This window comes from Scylla paramamosain, chromosome 36 (genome assembly GCF_035594125.1).
Source record: "Scylla paramamosain isolate STU-SP2022 chromosome 36, ASM3559412v1, whole genome shotgun sequence".
In the NCBI taxonomy this organism is placed as follows: Eukaryota; Metazoa; Arthropoda; class Malacostraca; order Decapoda; family Portunidae; genus Scylla; species Scylla paramamosain.
Window position 1 is genome coordinate 1194173 of NC_087186.1, and position 17068 is coordinate 1211240.

General features: G+C 37.5%; 1 protein-coding gene across 10 annotated transcripts in view; it reads left to right on the forward strand.

Annotated features, from left to right (window-relative positions):
* LOC135090817 (uncharacterized) overlaps positions 1-15445 on the forward strand; it is a 127929-nt gene extending 112484 nt beyond the window's left edge. For all 10 annotated transcript variants that reach the window (XM_063987883.1, XM_063987885.1, XM_063987891.1 and 7 more), the window contains one exon: positions 13068-15445. In XM_063987883.1, the coding sequence (XP_063843953.1) occupies positions 13068-14861 (1794 nt within the window). In that variant the 3' untranslated portion in view covers positions 14862-15445. The remainder of the gene's footprint in view (positions 1-13067) is intronic.
* Positions 15446-17068: the final 1623 nt, after the last annotated feature.

The window sequence follows — 17068 nt, forward strand, 5'->3', positions numbered from 1 at the left end:
ATTTCTTGTCCCCCGAAAACCTATTTTACCTGTGTAATGCCATCCTCCTTGTCTCCTCAGTCTGTTTTAAGTAACCCGCGGGGTCGTATATCTAATAGCTCTTGTGGGTAAGGATACAGAATTAATGTTTCAACTGACTAGGCGGAAACCCATTAACAATCACTCCAATAAGAAACTATTGAAAGTGACCTGGAACTGATTTTTGTCCCTGCCACTATTTTTTTTTTTTTTTTTTACATTCCTTAAGTAAGTTTCAATAATAGGATGATAGATCCCAAAGTTGTATAGCGAAGTAGAGGAGAAGGAATTAAATGTTATTGAGGCAACTTGCAAGCTAAACTCCGAGAGGGACGGCACGAAAAGTACCGCCGTGCCTCATGACCCCACTCCCCACTCACGTTCCCTCTGCCTTACAGGTAAAAAAGAAATTACTTAAATTTAAAGTTGTAAAAGTGTGTGAATATATATTCACACACACACACACACACACACACACACACAGATATATATATATATATATATATATATATATATATATATATATATATATATATATATATATATATATATATATATATATATATATATATATATATATATATATATATATATATATATATATATATATATATATATATATATATATATATATATATATATATATATATATATATATATATATATATATATATATATATATATATATATATATATATATATATATATATATATATATATATATATATATATATATATATATATATATATATATATATATATATATATATATATATATATATATATATATATATATATATATATATATATAAGGGAAGACGGTGACAATAACTTGAGGGTGAAAATAAGAGTATTAAATTGATATATAAGTGAAATAATGATATATGCATGTTGATGTGTCGCTAGACAAAGCCACGCCGTGCCTCCTGATGCGACTCTTCATTCACCTCTCCTATGTCTTACAGTATATAATATTTTGAGTGCATTTCTCTAGACTATGTTAAGGAGTAATAATTAAGGGAAGTAAAACCTTGTAAAGTCCAGTGTGCATTTGGCAGTCAGGAAAACACCATGCTGTGAGTGACGGCCGGTCAGTTGGCCACCACGTTGAAGCATTGGTGGGAAGAAAGGTTTTTCAAGTGACTTATATTATTGTGTGTGTAGGATGTAAGCGACTGTCTCTGGAACACCTTACCTTATTTTCGGCTCCTCAGGGAATAATCTAAATGTTTTTTTTTTTTTTTTTTTAATGTAGTAAGGGCACTGGCCAAGGGCAACAAAAATCTAATAAAAAAATGCCCACTGAAATGCCAGTCCCATAAAAGGGTCAAAGCAGTGGTCAAAAATTTGATGAATAAGTGTCTTGAAACCTCCCTCTTGAAGGAATTCAAGTCATACGAAAGTGGAAATACAGAAGCAGGCAGGGAGTTCCAGAGTTTACCAGAGAAAGGGATGAATGATTGAGAATACTGGTTAACTCTTGCGTTAGAGAGGTGGACAGAATAGGGGTAAGAGAAAGAAGAAAGTCTTGTGCAGCGAGGCCGCGGAAGGAGGGGAGGCATGCAGTTAGCAAGATCAGAAGAGCAGTTAGCATGAAAATAGCGGTAGAAGACAGCTAGATATGCAACATTGCGGCAGTGAGAGAGAGGTTGAAGACAGTCAGTTAGAGGATAGGAGTTGATGAGACGAAAAGCTTTTGATTCCACCCTGTCTAGAAGAGCAGTATGAGTGGAACCCCCCCAGACATGTGAAGCATACTCCATACATGGACGGATAAGGCCTTGTACAGGGTTAGCAACTGTGAGAAAAACTGGCGGAGACGTCTCAGAACACCTAACTTCATAGATGTTGTTTTACTTAGAGATGAGATGTGAAGTTTCCAGTTCAGATTATAAGTAAAGGACAAACCGAGGATGTTCAGTGTAGAAGCGGGGGACAGTTGAGTGTCATTGAAAAAGAGGGGATAGTTGTCTGGAAGGTTGTGTCGAGTTGATAGATGGAGAAATCAGAAGTCAGAAGTCAGGCGTTCTGTGGCTTCTCTGCGTGATATGTTTACCTCCTGAAGGTTTGGACGTCTATGAAAAGATGTGGAAAAGTGCAGGGTGGTATCATCAGCGTAGGAGTGGATAGGACAAGAAGTTTGGTTTAGAAGATCATTAATGAATAATAAAAAGAAAGTGGGTGACAGCACAGAACCCTGAGGAACACTATTGCTAATAGATTTAGGAGAAGAACAGTGACCATCTACCACAGCAGCAATAGAACGGTCAGAAAGGAAACTTGAGCTGAAGTTACAGAGAGAAGAATAGAAACCGTAGGAGGGTAGTTTGTGCCAGACTCTATCAAAAGCTTTTGATATGTCCAGGGCAACAGCAAAAGTTTCACCAAAATCTCTAAAAGAGGATGACCAAGACTCAGTAAGGAAAACCAAAAGATCACCAGTAGAGCGGCCTTGACGGAACCCATACTGGCGATCAGATAGAAGGTTGTGAAGTGAGAGATGTTTAAGAATCTTCCTGTTGAAGATAGATTCAAAAACGTTAGATAGGCAGGAAATTAAAGCAATAGGACGGTAGTTTGAGGGATTAGAACGGTCACCCTTTTTAGGAACAGGTTGAATGTAGGCAAACTTCCAGCAAGAAGGAAAGGTAGATGTTGACAGACAGAGCTGAAAGAGTTTGACTAGGCAAGGTGCAAGCACGGAGGTACAGTTTCGGAGAACAATAGGAGGGACCCCATCAGGTCTATAAGCCTTCCGAGGGTTTAGGCCAGCGAGGGCATGGAAAACATCATTGCGAAGAATTTTAATAGGTGGCATGAAGTAGTCAGAGAGTGGAGGAGAGGGAGTAACAAGCCCAAAATCGTCCAGGGTAGAGTTTTTAGCAAAAGTTTGAGAAGAAAGAAGAAGCAAAGTTATTGGAGATGTTTCTGGCTAGATGCCAGAAATCACGAGGGGAGTTAGATCTTGAAAGGTTTTGACATTTTCTGTTAATGAAGGAGTTTTTGGCTAGTTGGAGAACAGACTTGGCATGGTTCCGGGCAGAAATATAAAGTGCATGAGATTCTGGTGATGAAAGGCTTCAGTACCTTTTGTGGGCCACCTCTCTATCATGTATAGCACGAGAACAAGCTGTGTTAAACCAAGGTTTAGAAGGTTTAGGACGAGAAAAAGAATGAGGAATGTATACCTCCATGCCAGACACTATCACCTCTGTTATGCGCTCAGCACACAAAGACGGGTCTCTGACACGGAAGCAGTAATCATTCCAAGGAAAATCAGCAAAATACCTCCTCAGGTCCCCCCAACTAGCAGAGGCAAAACGCCAGAGGCACCTTCGCTTAGCAGGATCCTGAGGAGGGATTGGAGTGATAGGACAAGATAAAGATATGAGATTGTGATTGGAGGAGCCCAACGGAGAAGAAAGGGTGACAGCATAAGCAGAAGGATTAGAGGTCAGGAAAAGGTCAAGAATGTTGGGCGTATCTCCTAGACGGTCAGGAATACGAGTAGGGTGTTGCACCAATTGCTCTAAAGCTGCAAAGTTGTAGGCTAGTTCACCAGGATGGTCAGTGAAGGGAGAGGAAAGCCAAAGCTGGTGGTGAACATTGAAGTCTCCAAGAATGGAGATCTCTGCAAAAGGGAAGAAGGTCAGAATGTGCTCCACTTTGGAAGCAAAGTAGTCAAAGAATTTCTTATAGTCAGAGGAGTTAGGTGAGAGGTATACAGTACAGATAAATTTAGTATGAGAGTGACTCTGTAGTCGTAGCCAGATGGTGGAAAACTCGGAAGATTCAAGAGCGTGGGCACGAGAGCAGGTTAAGTCATTGCGCACATACACGCAGCATCCAGCTTTAGATCGAAATTGAGGATAGAGAAAGTAGGAGGGAACAGTAAAGAGGCTACTGTCAGCTGTCTCAGACACCTGAGTTTCAGTGAGGAAAAGAAGATGAGGTTTAGAAGAGGAGAGGTGGTGTTCTACAGATTGAAAATTAGATCTTAGACCGCGAATGTTGCAGAAGTTAATGAAGAAAAAGTTGATGGGGGTGTCAAGACACTTAGGGTCGTCGACAGAAAGGCAGTCCGACCTGGGGACATTTATGGTCCCCTCCCCAGATGGGGACTCAGAGGCTGGTGTAGGAGTTGCCATGATCATTTAGCAGGCAAGAATGCTTAACATTTAGGTGGAAGTGTTTGCAGGAATTTAGGGATTAGTTTTCTCTGTTCTTGTTCCCTTAAGTTCATATGAACTCAATTGTGAATTAATTATGATGAAATGATAATTACATAGATTTGTTTTATGAGAAGGTGAGCTGTCATTCTGTCTTGGGAGTTGCACTTATTCTTTTTGTTAAACACGAACTACGCCCATGCACCTAATAATCATTAAGTTCAAGGGCGTTGTTCATTTACTTAGATGCACTGATGTCTCTTTAGATTATAATCTGAAGGGACATCAGTGCCTATAAGTAAAATTAACAGTAACGCTACCAAGTAATATATATATATATATATATATATATATATATATATATATATATATATATATATATATATATATATATATATATATATATATATATATATATATATATATATATATATATATATATATATATATATATATATATATATATATATATATACTATATATATATATATATATATATATATATATATATATATATATATATATATATATATATATATATATATATATATATATATATATATATATATATATATATATATATATATATATATAATTTTTTTATATATACTCGGACGTGTTACCAAATAACACAAGGTTAAGTAAAGAATTCAAGCTAAGATAAAAATAATATCAAAGAATCTGTGGTGTTTAATGAAATAGTTTTAAAAAATTTAAAGTATACATTAACTGAAGTGCCTCAACGCCCTTCCTGGCAACACACTTGCGCTGTCCCTTCGCTGTCTTCTCGGAAAAAAATACTATAAAAAAATAGTTATTTAACTCTGTACTGTACAGAGTTCCTCTCCATTATCTACTATTTTGTCACTTGATTTCTTTAAAGGACCACTTTTTTTGCCTATTCTTAGTAATGTATAACTGGAAGAACCATTTTCAGTTAGTTTATGTTCCATTTGCTATCTTAATTTCGTTGCTTCTTCTAACAAACCTTACATTTTTCTTTTCACTCTTCTAGCTAGTTTGTTATAATGTCCTGTAATCTGTAACTCATCTTGCTTAATCTTTCCGTAGATATCCTTTTTGTAACCTATCTCCCTCCTGAGCTTTCCTGTCATTCCTGTCATTCATTTTCGTAAAATTTTTACTACTACTCAGTACTTTATATGGTAGAAAATGTTCTTATTCCTTGTGAATTTCCTATAGTAAATACTTATAATTAGCTTCCAACATATTTAAGTGTTCAGCCTTACTCCAGCCTACTCCACAAAAATTTTACTGATGACTATACCCTACATTTCTCAACGTTATTGGACGTTCAGCTGTAGAAGTTAGTAGATGGGGGGGTTGTAAGTTCCGGACCAGAAGATTTTATTATTTTCTTCTTCTATAATTTTCGGCATTTTTTTTTTTCCGCTGCTTTTGATATATGCAACGCTTTGAAAAAAAAAAAAAAAACTCTTATGTAATGAGGTGTTCCATCATGAAATTCCACGGTTTCGTCCGCCGCGAGACATGTACGATATGGTCTTTTCTCTTTTTTCCCGTATATAAATATATATATATATATATATATATATATATATATATATATATATATATATATATATATATATATATATATATATATATATATATATATATATATATATATATATATATATATATATATATATATATATATATATATATATATATATATATATATATATATATATATATATATATATATACTACTGCTTCCGTATCAGAGACCCGTCTTTGTGTGCTGAGCGCATAACAGAGGTGATAGTGTCTGGCATGGAGGCGTACATTCCTCACTCTTTTTCTCGTCCTAAACCTTCTAAACCTTGGTTTAACACAGCTTGTTCTCAAGCTATACATGATAGAGAGGTGGCCCATAAAAGGTACTTAAGCCTTCCATCACCAGAATCTCATGCACTTTATATTTCTGCCCAGAACCATGCCAAGTCTGTTCTCCAACTAGCCAAAAACTCCTTCATTAACAGAAAATGTCAAAACCTTTCAAGATCTAACTCCCCTCATGATTTCTGGCATCTAGCCAAAAATATCTCCAATAACTTTGCTTCTTCTTCTTTCCCTCCTCTATTTCCACTAGATGGCACCACTGCTATCACATCTATTTCTAAAGCTGAACTCTTTGCTCAAACCTTTGCTAAAAACTCTACCTTGGACGATTCTGGGCTTGTTTCTCCCTCTCTTCCACCCTTTGACTATTTCATGGCACGTATTAAAATTCTTCACAATGATGTTTTCCATGCCCTCGCTGGCCTAAACCCTCGGAAGGCTTATGGACCTGATGAAGTCCCTCTTATTATTCTCCGAAACTGTGCCTCCGTGCTTGCACCATGTCTAGTCAAACTCTTTCAGTTCTGTCTGTCAACATCTACCTTTCCTTCTTGCTGGAATTTTGCCTACATCAATCTGTTCCTAAAAAGAGTGACCGTTCTAATCCCTCAAACTACCGTCCTATTGCTTTAATTTCCTGCCTATCTAAAGTTTTTGAGTCTATCCTCAACAGGAAGATTCTTAAACATCTATCACTTCACAACCTTCTATCTGATCGCCAGTATGGGTTCCGTCAAGGCCGCTCTACTGGTGATCTTCTGGCTTTCCTTACTGAGTCTTGGTCATCCTCTTTTAGAGATTTTGGTGAAACTTTTAGATTTTGGTGAAACTGGTAGACGGTCACTGTTCTTCTCCTAAATCTATTAACAGTGGTGTTCCTCAGGGTTCTGTCCTGTCACCAACTCTCTTCTTATTATTCATTAATGATCTCCTAAACCAAACTTCTTGTCCTATCCACTCCTACGCTGATGATACCACCCTGCACTTTTCCACGTCTTTTCATAGACGTCCAACCCTTCATGAGGTAAACATATCACGCAGGGAAGCCACAGAACGCCTGACTTCTGATCTTTCTAAAATTTCTGATTGGGGCAGAGCAAACTTGGTATTGTTCAATGCCTCAAAAACTCAATTCCTCCATCTATCAACTCGACACAACCTTCCAGACAACTATCCCCTCTTCTTCAATGACACTCAACTCTCCCCCTCTTCTACATTGAACATCCTCGGTCTATCCTTTACTTTTAATCTGAACTGGAAACTTCACATCTCATCTTTAGCTAAAACAGCTTTTATGAAGTTAGGTGTTCTGAGACGTCTCCGCCAGTTTTTTTCACCCCCCCAGCTGCTAACTCTGTACAAGGGCCTTATCCGTCCATGTATGGAGTAAGCTTCACATGCCTGGAGGGTTCCACTCATACTGCTCTTCTAGACAGGGTGGAATCAAAAGCTTTTCGTCTCATCAACTCCTCTCCTCTAACTGACTGTCTTCAGCCTCTCTCTCACCGCCGCAATGTTGCATATCTAGCTGTCTTCTACCGCTATTTTCATGCTAACTGCTCTTCTGATCTTGCTAACTGCATGCTTCCCCTCCTTCCGCGGCCTCGCTGCACAAGACTTTCTTCTTTCTCTCACCCCTATTCTGTCCACCTCTCTAACGCAAGAGTTAACCAGTATTCTCAATCATTCATCCCTTTCTCTGGTAAACTCTGGAACTCCCTGCCTGCTTCTGTATTTCCACCTTCCTTTGACTTGAATTCCTTCAAGAGGGAGGTTTCAAGACACTTATCCACCAATTTTTGACCACTGCCTTGACCCTTCTACGGGAGTGGCATTTCAGTGGGCATTTTTTTTATTGGCTTTTGTTGCCCTTGGCCAGTGTCCTTCTTACATAAAAAAAAAATATATATATATATATATATATATATATATATATATATATATATATATATATATATATATATATATATATATATATATATATATATATATATATATATATATATATATATATATATATATATATATATATATATATATATATATATATATATATATATATATATATATATATATATATATATATATATATATATATATATATATATATATATATATCTGCTGGACAAGTTACAACATTCATGTGTGACACCTGTAACATGAGTAACACGCGCCTGCTGTGACATATAGGTCGTCCTTACACATGTCCGATGCCAAGAATGCGTTCAATAGAAGCTTGTATGTCTGTGTGTACTGCTATTGATGGTGGCTTGAGTTTGAACGCACCACAAAGTGAGCTGTAGGCACAGTGAATGCTGCTCATGTGCGCGTCTCTGCTCGGCGGACCGGTTGATGGAGATGCTGCAGATACTCAGCGCGGTGCATCTGCATTTTGTAGAGAGTTGCGAGGCCCGCCACATCTTGTCGGTGCTGCAGTCTGTGCAGATTGCTCTTCTGTCTAGGCTGGCCGTCCAAGATAATCTTCTTCGCCCTGCACTGCACTTTATTCGGCAGCGCGATTTGCGAGGCTGCTGTCCCTTCTCATGCGAGGCACGAATACTCCAGGGAGGACCAGACCTCACCCTTGTACAGTTCCTCGCGCCCCTTGCTGTCGAGGAGCCACGAGATTCTCCTGAGGGAGGCCAGCTAACCAGCACCTGTTCTGGTCAGTTGCGTCATATGGGACTAAAATGCTAACTTATTATCGTAAGTGATCCCCAGAATTTTCAGTTTATCCTGTGGTGCCAGTTTTGCCCCATTGAACTTGAGATAGAGTTCCCTGGTTTGCCTGGACACAACGAACAGCTGTCTCCTTGGGAATAAAGGTGACCTACCATCTAAGTACCAGCCTTACAGGCGGCACAGGATGGCGTTGAGCTGGGACGATGTGGCTTCTTCCTCTCCTGGTGTGAAACTCATCGATACAATCATGTCGTCTGTTGCTCTGGGACTTAGGACGAGGTTCAGCAGATCACTGGTGTAAATGTTCCAAAGAAGCGGACCCAACACACTGCCCTGTGGCATTCCTGCCTTAAAGATCTGCGGGGATGACTGTTGCACGTTGTGTACCACTCACTTGAGCTCTCATGCAGGTAATCTCGTAGCAGGTCCAAAAGGGCTTAGTCCACGCCGACTACACGTAGCTTCTCCAAAACGCTGTCATGCCACACACGGTCGAGTGCTTTGACAATGTCCAGCGCCAGAACAGCCGTGTGCTTCCCTTGGTCCAAGGCATTGCTTCACTCGTTGACCAACAGGAGGTTGAGGTCAGCAGCAGACAGCCCCATCCTAAATTAGAATTATCAGGCATTCGGGAGGTGTTTGCTGTCCCGGTGTGCAGTAAGGCGTTCCACGATGATGCCCTCAAGCAACTTGTCCTTTCACATTCCAGGCCATCGGTTTTGACGCATTATAGCATCAAAGATCTTGACGAGGAGGTGTGCCAGCTCTTGAATACATCTGCAGAGGATTCATGGGCTCACAAGGTCAGACCTTATCGCCTTGCTCTCCTCAAGCGCAGCTTGCACCTCCGATATCTCTCTCTCTCTCTCTCTCTCTCTCTCTCTCTCTCTCTCTCTCTCTCTCTCTCTCTCTCTCTCTCTCTCTCTCTCTCTCTCTCTCTCTCTCTCTCTCTCTCTCTCTCTCATTACTCTGTCTCTAGAGATGCCACCGGATAAAATGCAGCGGATGTAGACATAACATTTGTATTTACATCAGCGCTATTTACTTATCACTACTTACGTATGGTTACAACAGATTTGAAAGAGTTTGACTAGGTAAGGTGCAGGCACCATCATCTCCATAAGTCTTCCGAGGATTAAGGCCAGAGAGGGTATGGAAAACATCACTGCGAAGGATCTTAATAGGTAGTATGAAGTAGTGGGTGGGTAGAGGGGAGGGAGGAACAAACCCTGAATCATCCAAGGTTGGTAGAGTTTTTACCAAAGGTTTGAACAAATAATTCGCCTTTAGAAATAGATGAAATGACAGTGGTGCCATCACGTTGAAGTAAAGGAGGAAAAATAAATACGTAAAGTTATTAGATATTTTTCTGGCGAGGTGCCAGAAGTCACAAGCGGAGCTAGATCTTAAAAGATTTTGACATTTTCTATTGATGAAGGAATCTTGACTAACTGAAGAACATGGTATGATTCCGGGAAGAAATATAAAGTGTATGAGATTCAGTTGATGGAAGGCTCAACTGCCACTTGTGGGCCATCTCTCTATTAGGTATGGCACAAAAACAGTCCGTGTTAAATCTAGATTGAAAGATACAGGTCGAGAAAAAGAGTGAGGAATGTACGCCTCCTTGCCCGACACTATCACCTCTGATATGCGCTCGGCACACAGAAGTGTACAGAGGACACGCGAGAACAGGCTGTGTTAAACCAAGGTTTGGAAGGTTTATGGAGAAAGAGGGAGGAATGTGTGCAACTATACCAGAGACTTTCATCTCCATTATGCGCTCATCACGCAGAGACGGGTCTCTGACATGGAAGCAGTAGTCATTTCATGGAAAATTAGCATAAAGACGCGCCTCGCCAGGTACGTGCCACCAGACACAACAACAAGATAACGCCCCTAAAGGCGCCGCGCACGGACCGGTACAGACTCAGCGCGATTCCCACCATGGTGCGAGCTATCAATCAATAGTCCCTTCTAGATTGGACTTACCTTTAGGATTAATGTTAAGAATTTCCCCACCCCCCCTATGTACATTTTCAGTTTGTTAACTGCCTAAATAATAAGCCGCTTATTATCATTATTATTATTATTATCTCTTCAGGTCCCCCCAGTTAGCAGAGGCAAAACGCCAGAGGCACCTCCGCTTTGTGTGATCCTGAGGAGGGATTGGAGCGATAGGACGAGACATAAATATGGGGTTTTGATTGGAGGAGCCCAAAGGAGAAGACAGTAACAGCATAAGCCAAATCATTAGAGATTAGAAATGGGTCAGAAATGTTGGGCGTATTTCCAAGACGGTCAGGAAAATGAGCAGGGTGTTGCACCTACTGCTCTAAGTCATGAAGGATAGCAAAGTTCACCATAATAATCATTGAAGGGAAAGGAAAGCCAACGCTGGTGGTAAACATTCGAGTCTCTAGGAGTGGATATCTCTATGAAAGGAAAGAGGGTCAGGAATTTTGGATTTTAAATTGTCAAATATTATTAATTTTTGGTCAGAGGGATTAGGTGAGAAGTATATAGCAAAGATAAATTTAGTTCAGAGGGGTTCTGTAATCTTAGTAAGATGGTATATATATATATATATATATATATATATATATATATATATATATATATATATATATATATATATATATATATATATATATATATATATATATATATATATATATATATATATATATATATATATATATATATATATATATATATATATATATATATATATATATATATATATATATATATATATATATATATATATATATATATATATATATATATATATATATATATATATATATATATATACATATATATATATACTCTTTTTCTTTGCACTGGCAAAGTGCAACTTAAGTTTCAAAATGCACGTACTACAGTGAAAGTCCCTTGAGTCAAACAGGATCGTCGAAAATTGAATGATAAGTGTCTTAATATCTCTCTCCTGAAAGGGTTCCAGTCATAAGAAAGAGAAAATACAGAAGCAGGCAGGGAGTTCCAATTTACCAGAGAAACCGATGAATAATTGAGAACACTGGTTAACTCTTACAGTAAGGAGGTGGACAAATAAGGGTGAGCGAAATAAGAAAGTTTTGTGCAGCGAGTCCGCGGGAGGAGGGGAGGCATGTAGTTAGCAAGATCAGAAGAGCAGTTAGCCTAAAAAAATAGAAATAGAAGATAGCAACATTACGGCAATGAGAGAGAGGCTGAAGACAGAGGAAAGGAGTTTTAAAAACGAAAAGCTTTTAATTCCACCCTGTCTAAAAGAGCGGTATGAGTGGAACCTTCCCCCTTCCCTCCCCCATAAACATGTGAAGCATACTCCATACATGGAAGGATAAAGCCCCCGTACACAGTTACTAGCTGAGGGAGGGGGGAGGAGAGAAAAACTGGCAGAGATAACTGAGAATGGCTGTTTTGACTAGAAGTGAGAAGTGAAGTATCCGGTTTAGTATATAAGTAAAGGGCAAACCGAGGATGTTCAGTGTAGAAGAGGGAGACAATTGAGTGTCAGTGAAGGAGAGAGGATACTTATCTAGAAGTCTGTGTCGAGTTGATAGATGGAGGAAGTGTTTTGAGGCATTAAACATTAGTAAATTTGCTCTGGACCAATAAAAAATTTTAGAGAGAGATCTGATATATATATATATATATATATATATATATATATATATATATATATATATATATATATATATATATATATATATATATATATATATATATATATATATATATATATATATATATATATATATATATATATATATATATGTATATATATATATGACATTAAACGAGTAGGAATTTTTTATTCATAATATATGCCAATGACAAATCTAATAAATATCGATAAAATTAAACATTGGCTAGACTCAAATGCAATTACTGAATTAAATTTAATTTGTCAATAAATATAATCCAAGACATTAAAATTAAATATCTTTAAAACATCACATTTTCCAAAAACAGATCACATAATGTTTATTTTTCACCTTTTGAAAAAAAAAATATATATATATATATATATATATATATATATATATATATATATATATATATATATATATATATATATATATATATATATATATATATATATATATATATATATATATATATATATATATATATATATATATATATATATATATATATATATATATATATATATATATATATATATATATATATATATATATATATATATATATATATATATATATATATATATATATATATATATATATATATATATATAAAACAATCAATGATTTCTTACCATTTATATAAATTCACCGCCCTCTTTCTCATTATACACAGAAGCTCTTTAAGGAGGAACGTGAAAAACTGGAGAATATGGAGCTTCGGTTGAAGGCAGATCACGAGAAGATCGCAGCACGGACAACGCTGTGTATACAGGAGGTTCTTTTTCAGAGCCACAAGAAAGGCGAGGGTAAAATTGTCTCCTCACCTGATGGCCGCGCCGCCCTACTGCTTGCCTCACGCAAAGGCCTCCTGCAGGTAATTCATCTTATACTGCAAGAGGGTCACTTTCACGTGAATGAGGTACTGGACGACACTTGTGGCACCACTGCCCTCCACCAGGCGGCCTCACACGGCCAGGACGGCTGCGTGGCGCTGCTGCTGAGTGCCGGCGCTAACCCACAACAATGCGATACCTATGACCAGACACCCCTCCACCTGGCTGCCATGTTTGGCCATAAAAGTACTTTTGAACTCTTAGCAACTCGAGAGACACAGGACCATCCTTGCCGCGCGGGCACCACCGCTACACAGGTGAAAGAAAATTTTAAAGTTTATCATAGTAAGTATTTTAAATATAAGCGTAATTTGTTAAAGCCAATCGACCGTCATGACCCCGAAAGCGTCATAAGAAATCTTGTGAAATCCATAGGCCTGCAAGAGCTGCGGGAAGAGACAAAACGGGTGGCTGTGGACCTATCAAAGGGTGAGGCCCTTGAAGTAAAGGAGGCAGTCATGGCGGAAATAAGCATTATCATGAAAAAGGTGTCAGCCGCTAATCCCACCTACCGCGGCAACTTGAGTCTGACAGGCAGTTCTCGGGACGGATCTAAGTTGTACGCCCCTGACGAATTTGATATAAATCTCGTGATTCACGAGAATGATGTAAGAGTATATATTAGTAAGAGAAGGGAAGAGGAAGCCCTGCTGAAGGGCAGGCTACAGATTTCTGTAAAGACTGACAACCCCCACTTTGAGGGTAATAGATTTATGGCTACTCTGTATGAGGAGGTCCACCGCTGCCTCGCTGGTTATACCCTGCAGGACAAAAGACTGAGCCTCGTGCCGCCGGGCCTTACAAGCACGCAGGTGGGCGTGGCACTCTCCCTGGCATGGCAGGGGCGAGAATATCCACTGCTGCTGATCGGCGTGGACCTGGTGCCGGTGCTGGAGGTGCCGTGGCTGGAAGAAGTTTCAAGACCCTTCCTCACTCCCAAGAACACCACCACTATGCAGCTCAGTAATGCTGCAGACGGCACATGGCGCTGCAGCTTTGCCTTGACAGAGGCCAAGGTGCTGGAGATGTTGATACCCGCGGAGCGAAAGGTACAGCTAATGGGAAAGATACTTATTTCCCGCCTCAAGGCTGAGCGCTGGATGCCTCGGCACAAAAAGAGCTTTTTCAAATGGTTTGCCACACGGGAGTGGAACATCGCGGTGCCGAGTGGGTTCTGCTTCAAGAACGCGCTCCTGCGATGGCTGGAAAATAAGCGGTGGAGGGAGGTGGAATCTTGGGCTAAACAGGAGGCGGACCATGCAAAGGAGTTGGGGGCTAGACGGAAAGGGGACTCCGCCAAGCAGCTCAGAGCAGGGCAGGAGGGGGACCCTGCCAAGTGGCTGGTGGAGGTGTTCAGACTGATGTGTGCAAACCCAGAAGAATCACGAGAGCAACTGACAACTCAAAACAGCTCCGCCTACTTTGGAGGAGACTGTGAGGGGCGGAAGCCTGGGGACGGGGCGCCTGTCATCGTGCAGTGTCTCGAGGAGTGTTTGGAAAAGTTGTGTCCTGGTTCGGCCTCAGCCAAGACAGACAAGGCCACAGCGGAAGATGCAGACTCCTGTAATCATTAGCAGTTAATTGTGCCACGCATCGTAACGCCCCCCACTTACACAGGAACACAAGTCCTCGGTGCTCGATTTCCAGATTCAACAGTTTATTTAGCCAATTACTTGTAAATCTGATATAAAGAAAATATAGATTTTCATGGGACGAGCCTTGTGAGGGAAAAATATTCTCTTAATAGGCTCTCATCTGTGTACACTTGTTGGCTCCTATAACATCACAGGCTGAATTATGTAATACTACAAACTGATGTAAATGTCACATATGGCCAGTAATTATTATAGTATAATATAATAGTCAAATTGCATCACATATGGTGAAACAGGTTTTAGTTATATCTCTGAATTATTTGATTAATTGATTAAATCTAAATGGAAAGTCATATCTGTACATCTAAGTATCAAATGTAAGTGGTAATTGGTTAACACAAACCTTTAAGTTAAGGCTTATAAATTACTGGTATTCACTTGCAAACATCAGTGACATTAAGATAACAAATATTTTGTATAGGTTTATTAAGACAATGTATGAATTGGATGTATATTAGTCACCTTGACTCGATAAGATAATTAAATATGTTATTAAATCTAAATGGAATGTCAAATCTGTACATCCATATATCAAAAGTAAATGGTAATTGGTTAAAACAAACTGTTACATTAAGGACATCTGATATTAAAGAAAAAAAAAAAAACTCTCCCTAAACGACACTCAATTGCTATAAGTATGTTCATGTGTGGAAATCATAAGTTGCCTATTGTAAGTGGTAGGTTGTAGGTAGGTGTAGGAGAAAATAGGATTTTTTTTCTTTTTTCTTTATGTGATCTTAATAATCACAGTGGCCGCCGACTTAAGTGTATGAGCCCTGCACCCGCTTCTATTATAAATTTACATTGTAAACGAAAAACACAATGTTTCTGTATCTGCATATGAAATAATGATAATAATAATAATAATAATAATAATAATAATAATAATAATAATAATAATAATAATAATAATAATAATAATAATAATAATAATAATAACAATAATAATAATAATAATAATAATAACAACAACAGATCAGGAAAGTGGCTGGCGATGACACCAGGGACCATGCGGCCTTTGTTTTGGGCGGGAACGGGAAGTTGAGGGATATATATATATATATATATATATATATATATATATATATATATATATATATATATATATATATATATATATATATATATATATATATATATATATATTTATATATATATATATATATTAATGGCCCTTCACATAACTGTTTAGTGTTAAAATGGCCCAAGATGTCAAAGACGTTGGACCACTATTCAAAAGTTCTTTTCTATAACTAGGAAGAAAAATACATACAATTTTTTTTTTTGTTATACCAACGTAAATGCAATAAAAATTGGAAATTGTTTGAGCGAGGAACGTGACTATGTTGTCAAATTTAACTAAGTTCATCAAAGAAATAGCTTCTTATTTTAAAGAAAATTCGTGTGATGTAATTGCTGCCTCATAAGTGATTTCTGTATTTATCATGTATTACAGTTTCTACTCTCATACCCTGCTTGGGGTCATTAGAGTTTAATAAAACTTTCAAAGCTTTCAACCCTTTCAAGCAGATATCTCAAATTTGCAATTTATATATGAAAATAAGTCATTCCTTTGTATTTTGTTTCGTAAATATAAAACTGTTCATCTTTATATTATGAAAAGAATTGGGTGAATATACGAAATATATATATATATATATATATATATATATATATATATATATATATATATATATATATATATATATATATATATATATATATATATATATATATATATATATATATATATTTATATATATATATATCAATATATATCTATCTATCTATCTATCTATCTATCTATCTATCTATCTATCTATATCTATCTATCTATCTATCTATCTATCTATCTATCTATCTATCTATATATATATATATATATATATATATATATATATATATATATATATATATATATATATATATATATATATATATATATATATATATATATATATATATATATATATATATATATATGCAGAAAGAAAGAGAGAGAGAGAGAGAGAGAGAGAGAGAGAGAGAGAGAGAGAGAGAGAGAGAGAGCAAAGGTTCACAGGTTGGTATTGAGTCCCGTTGAGATGTGAGGTGTCCCGTTTAAATTTTTAGTAAAGAACAGATCG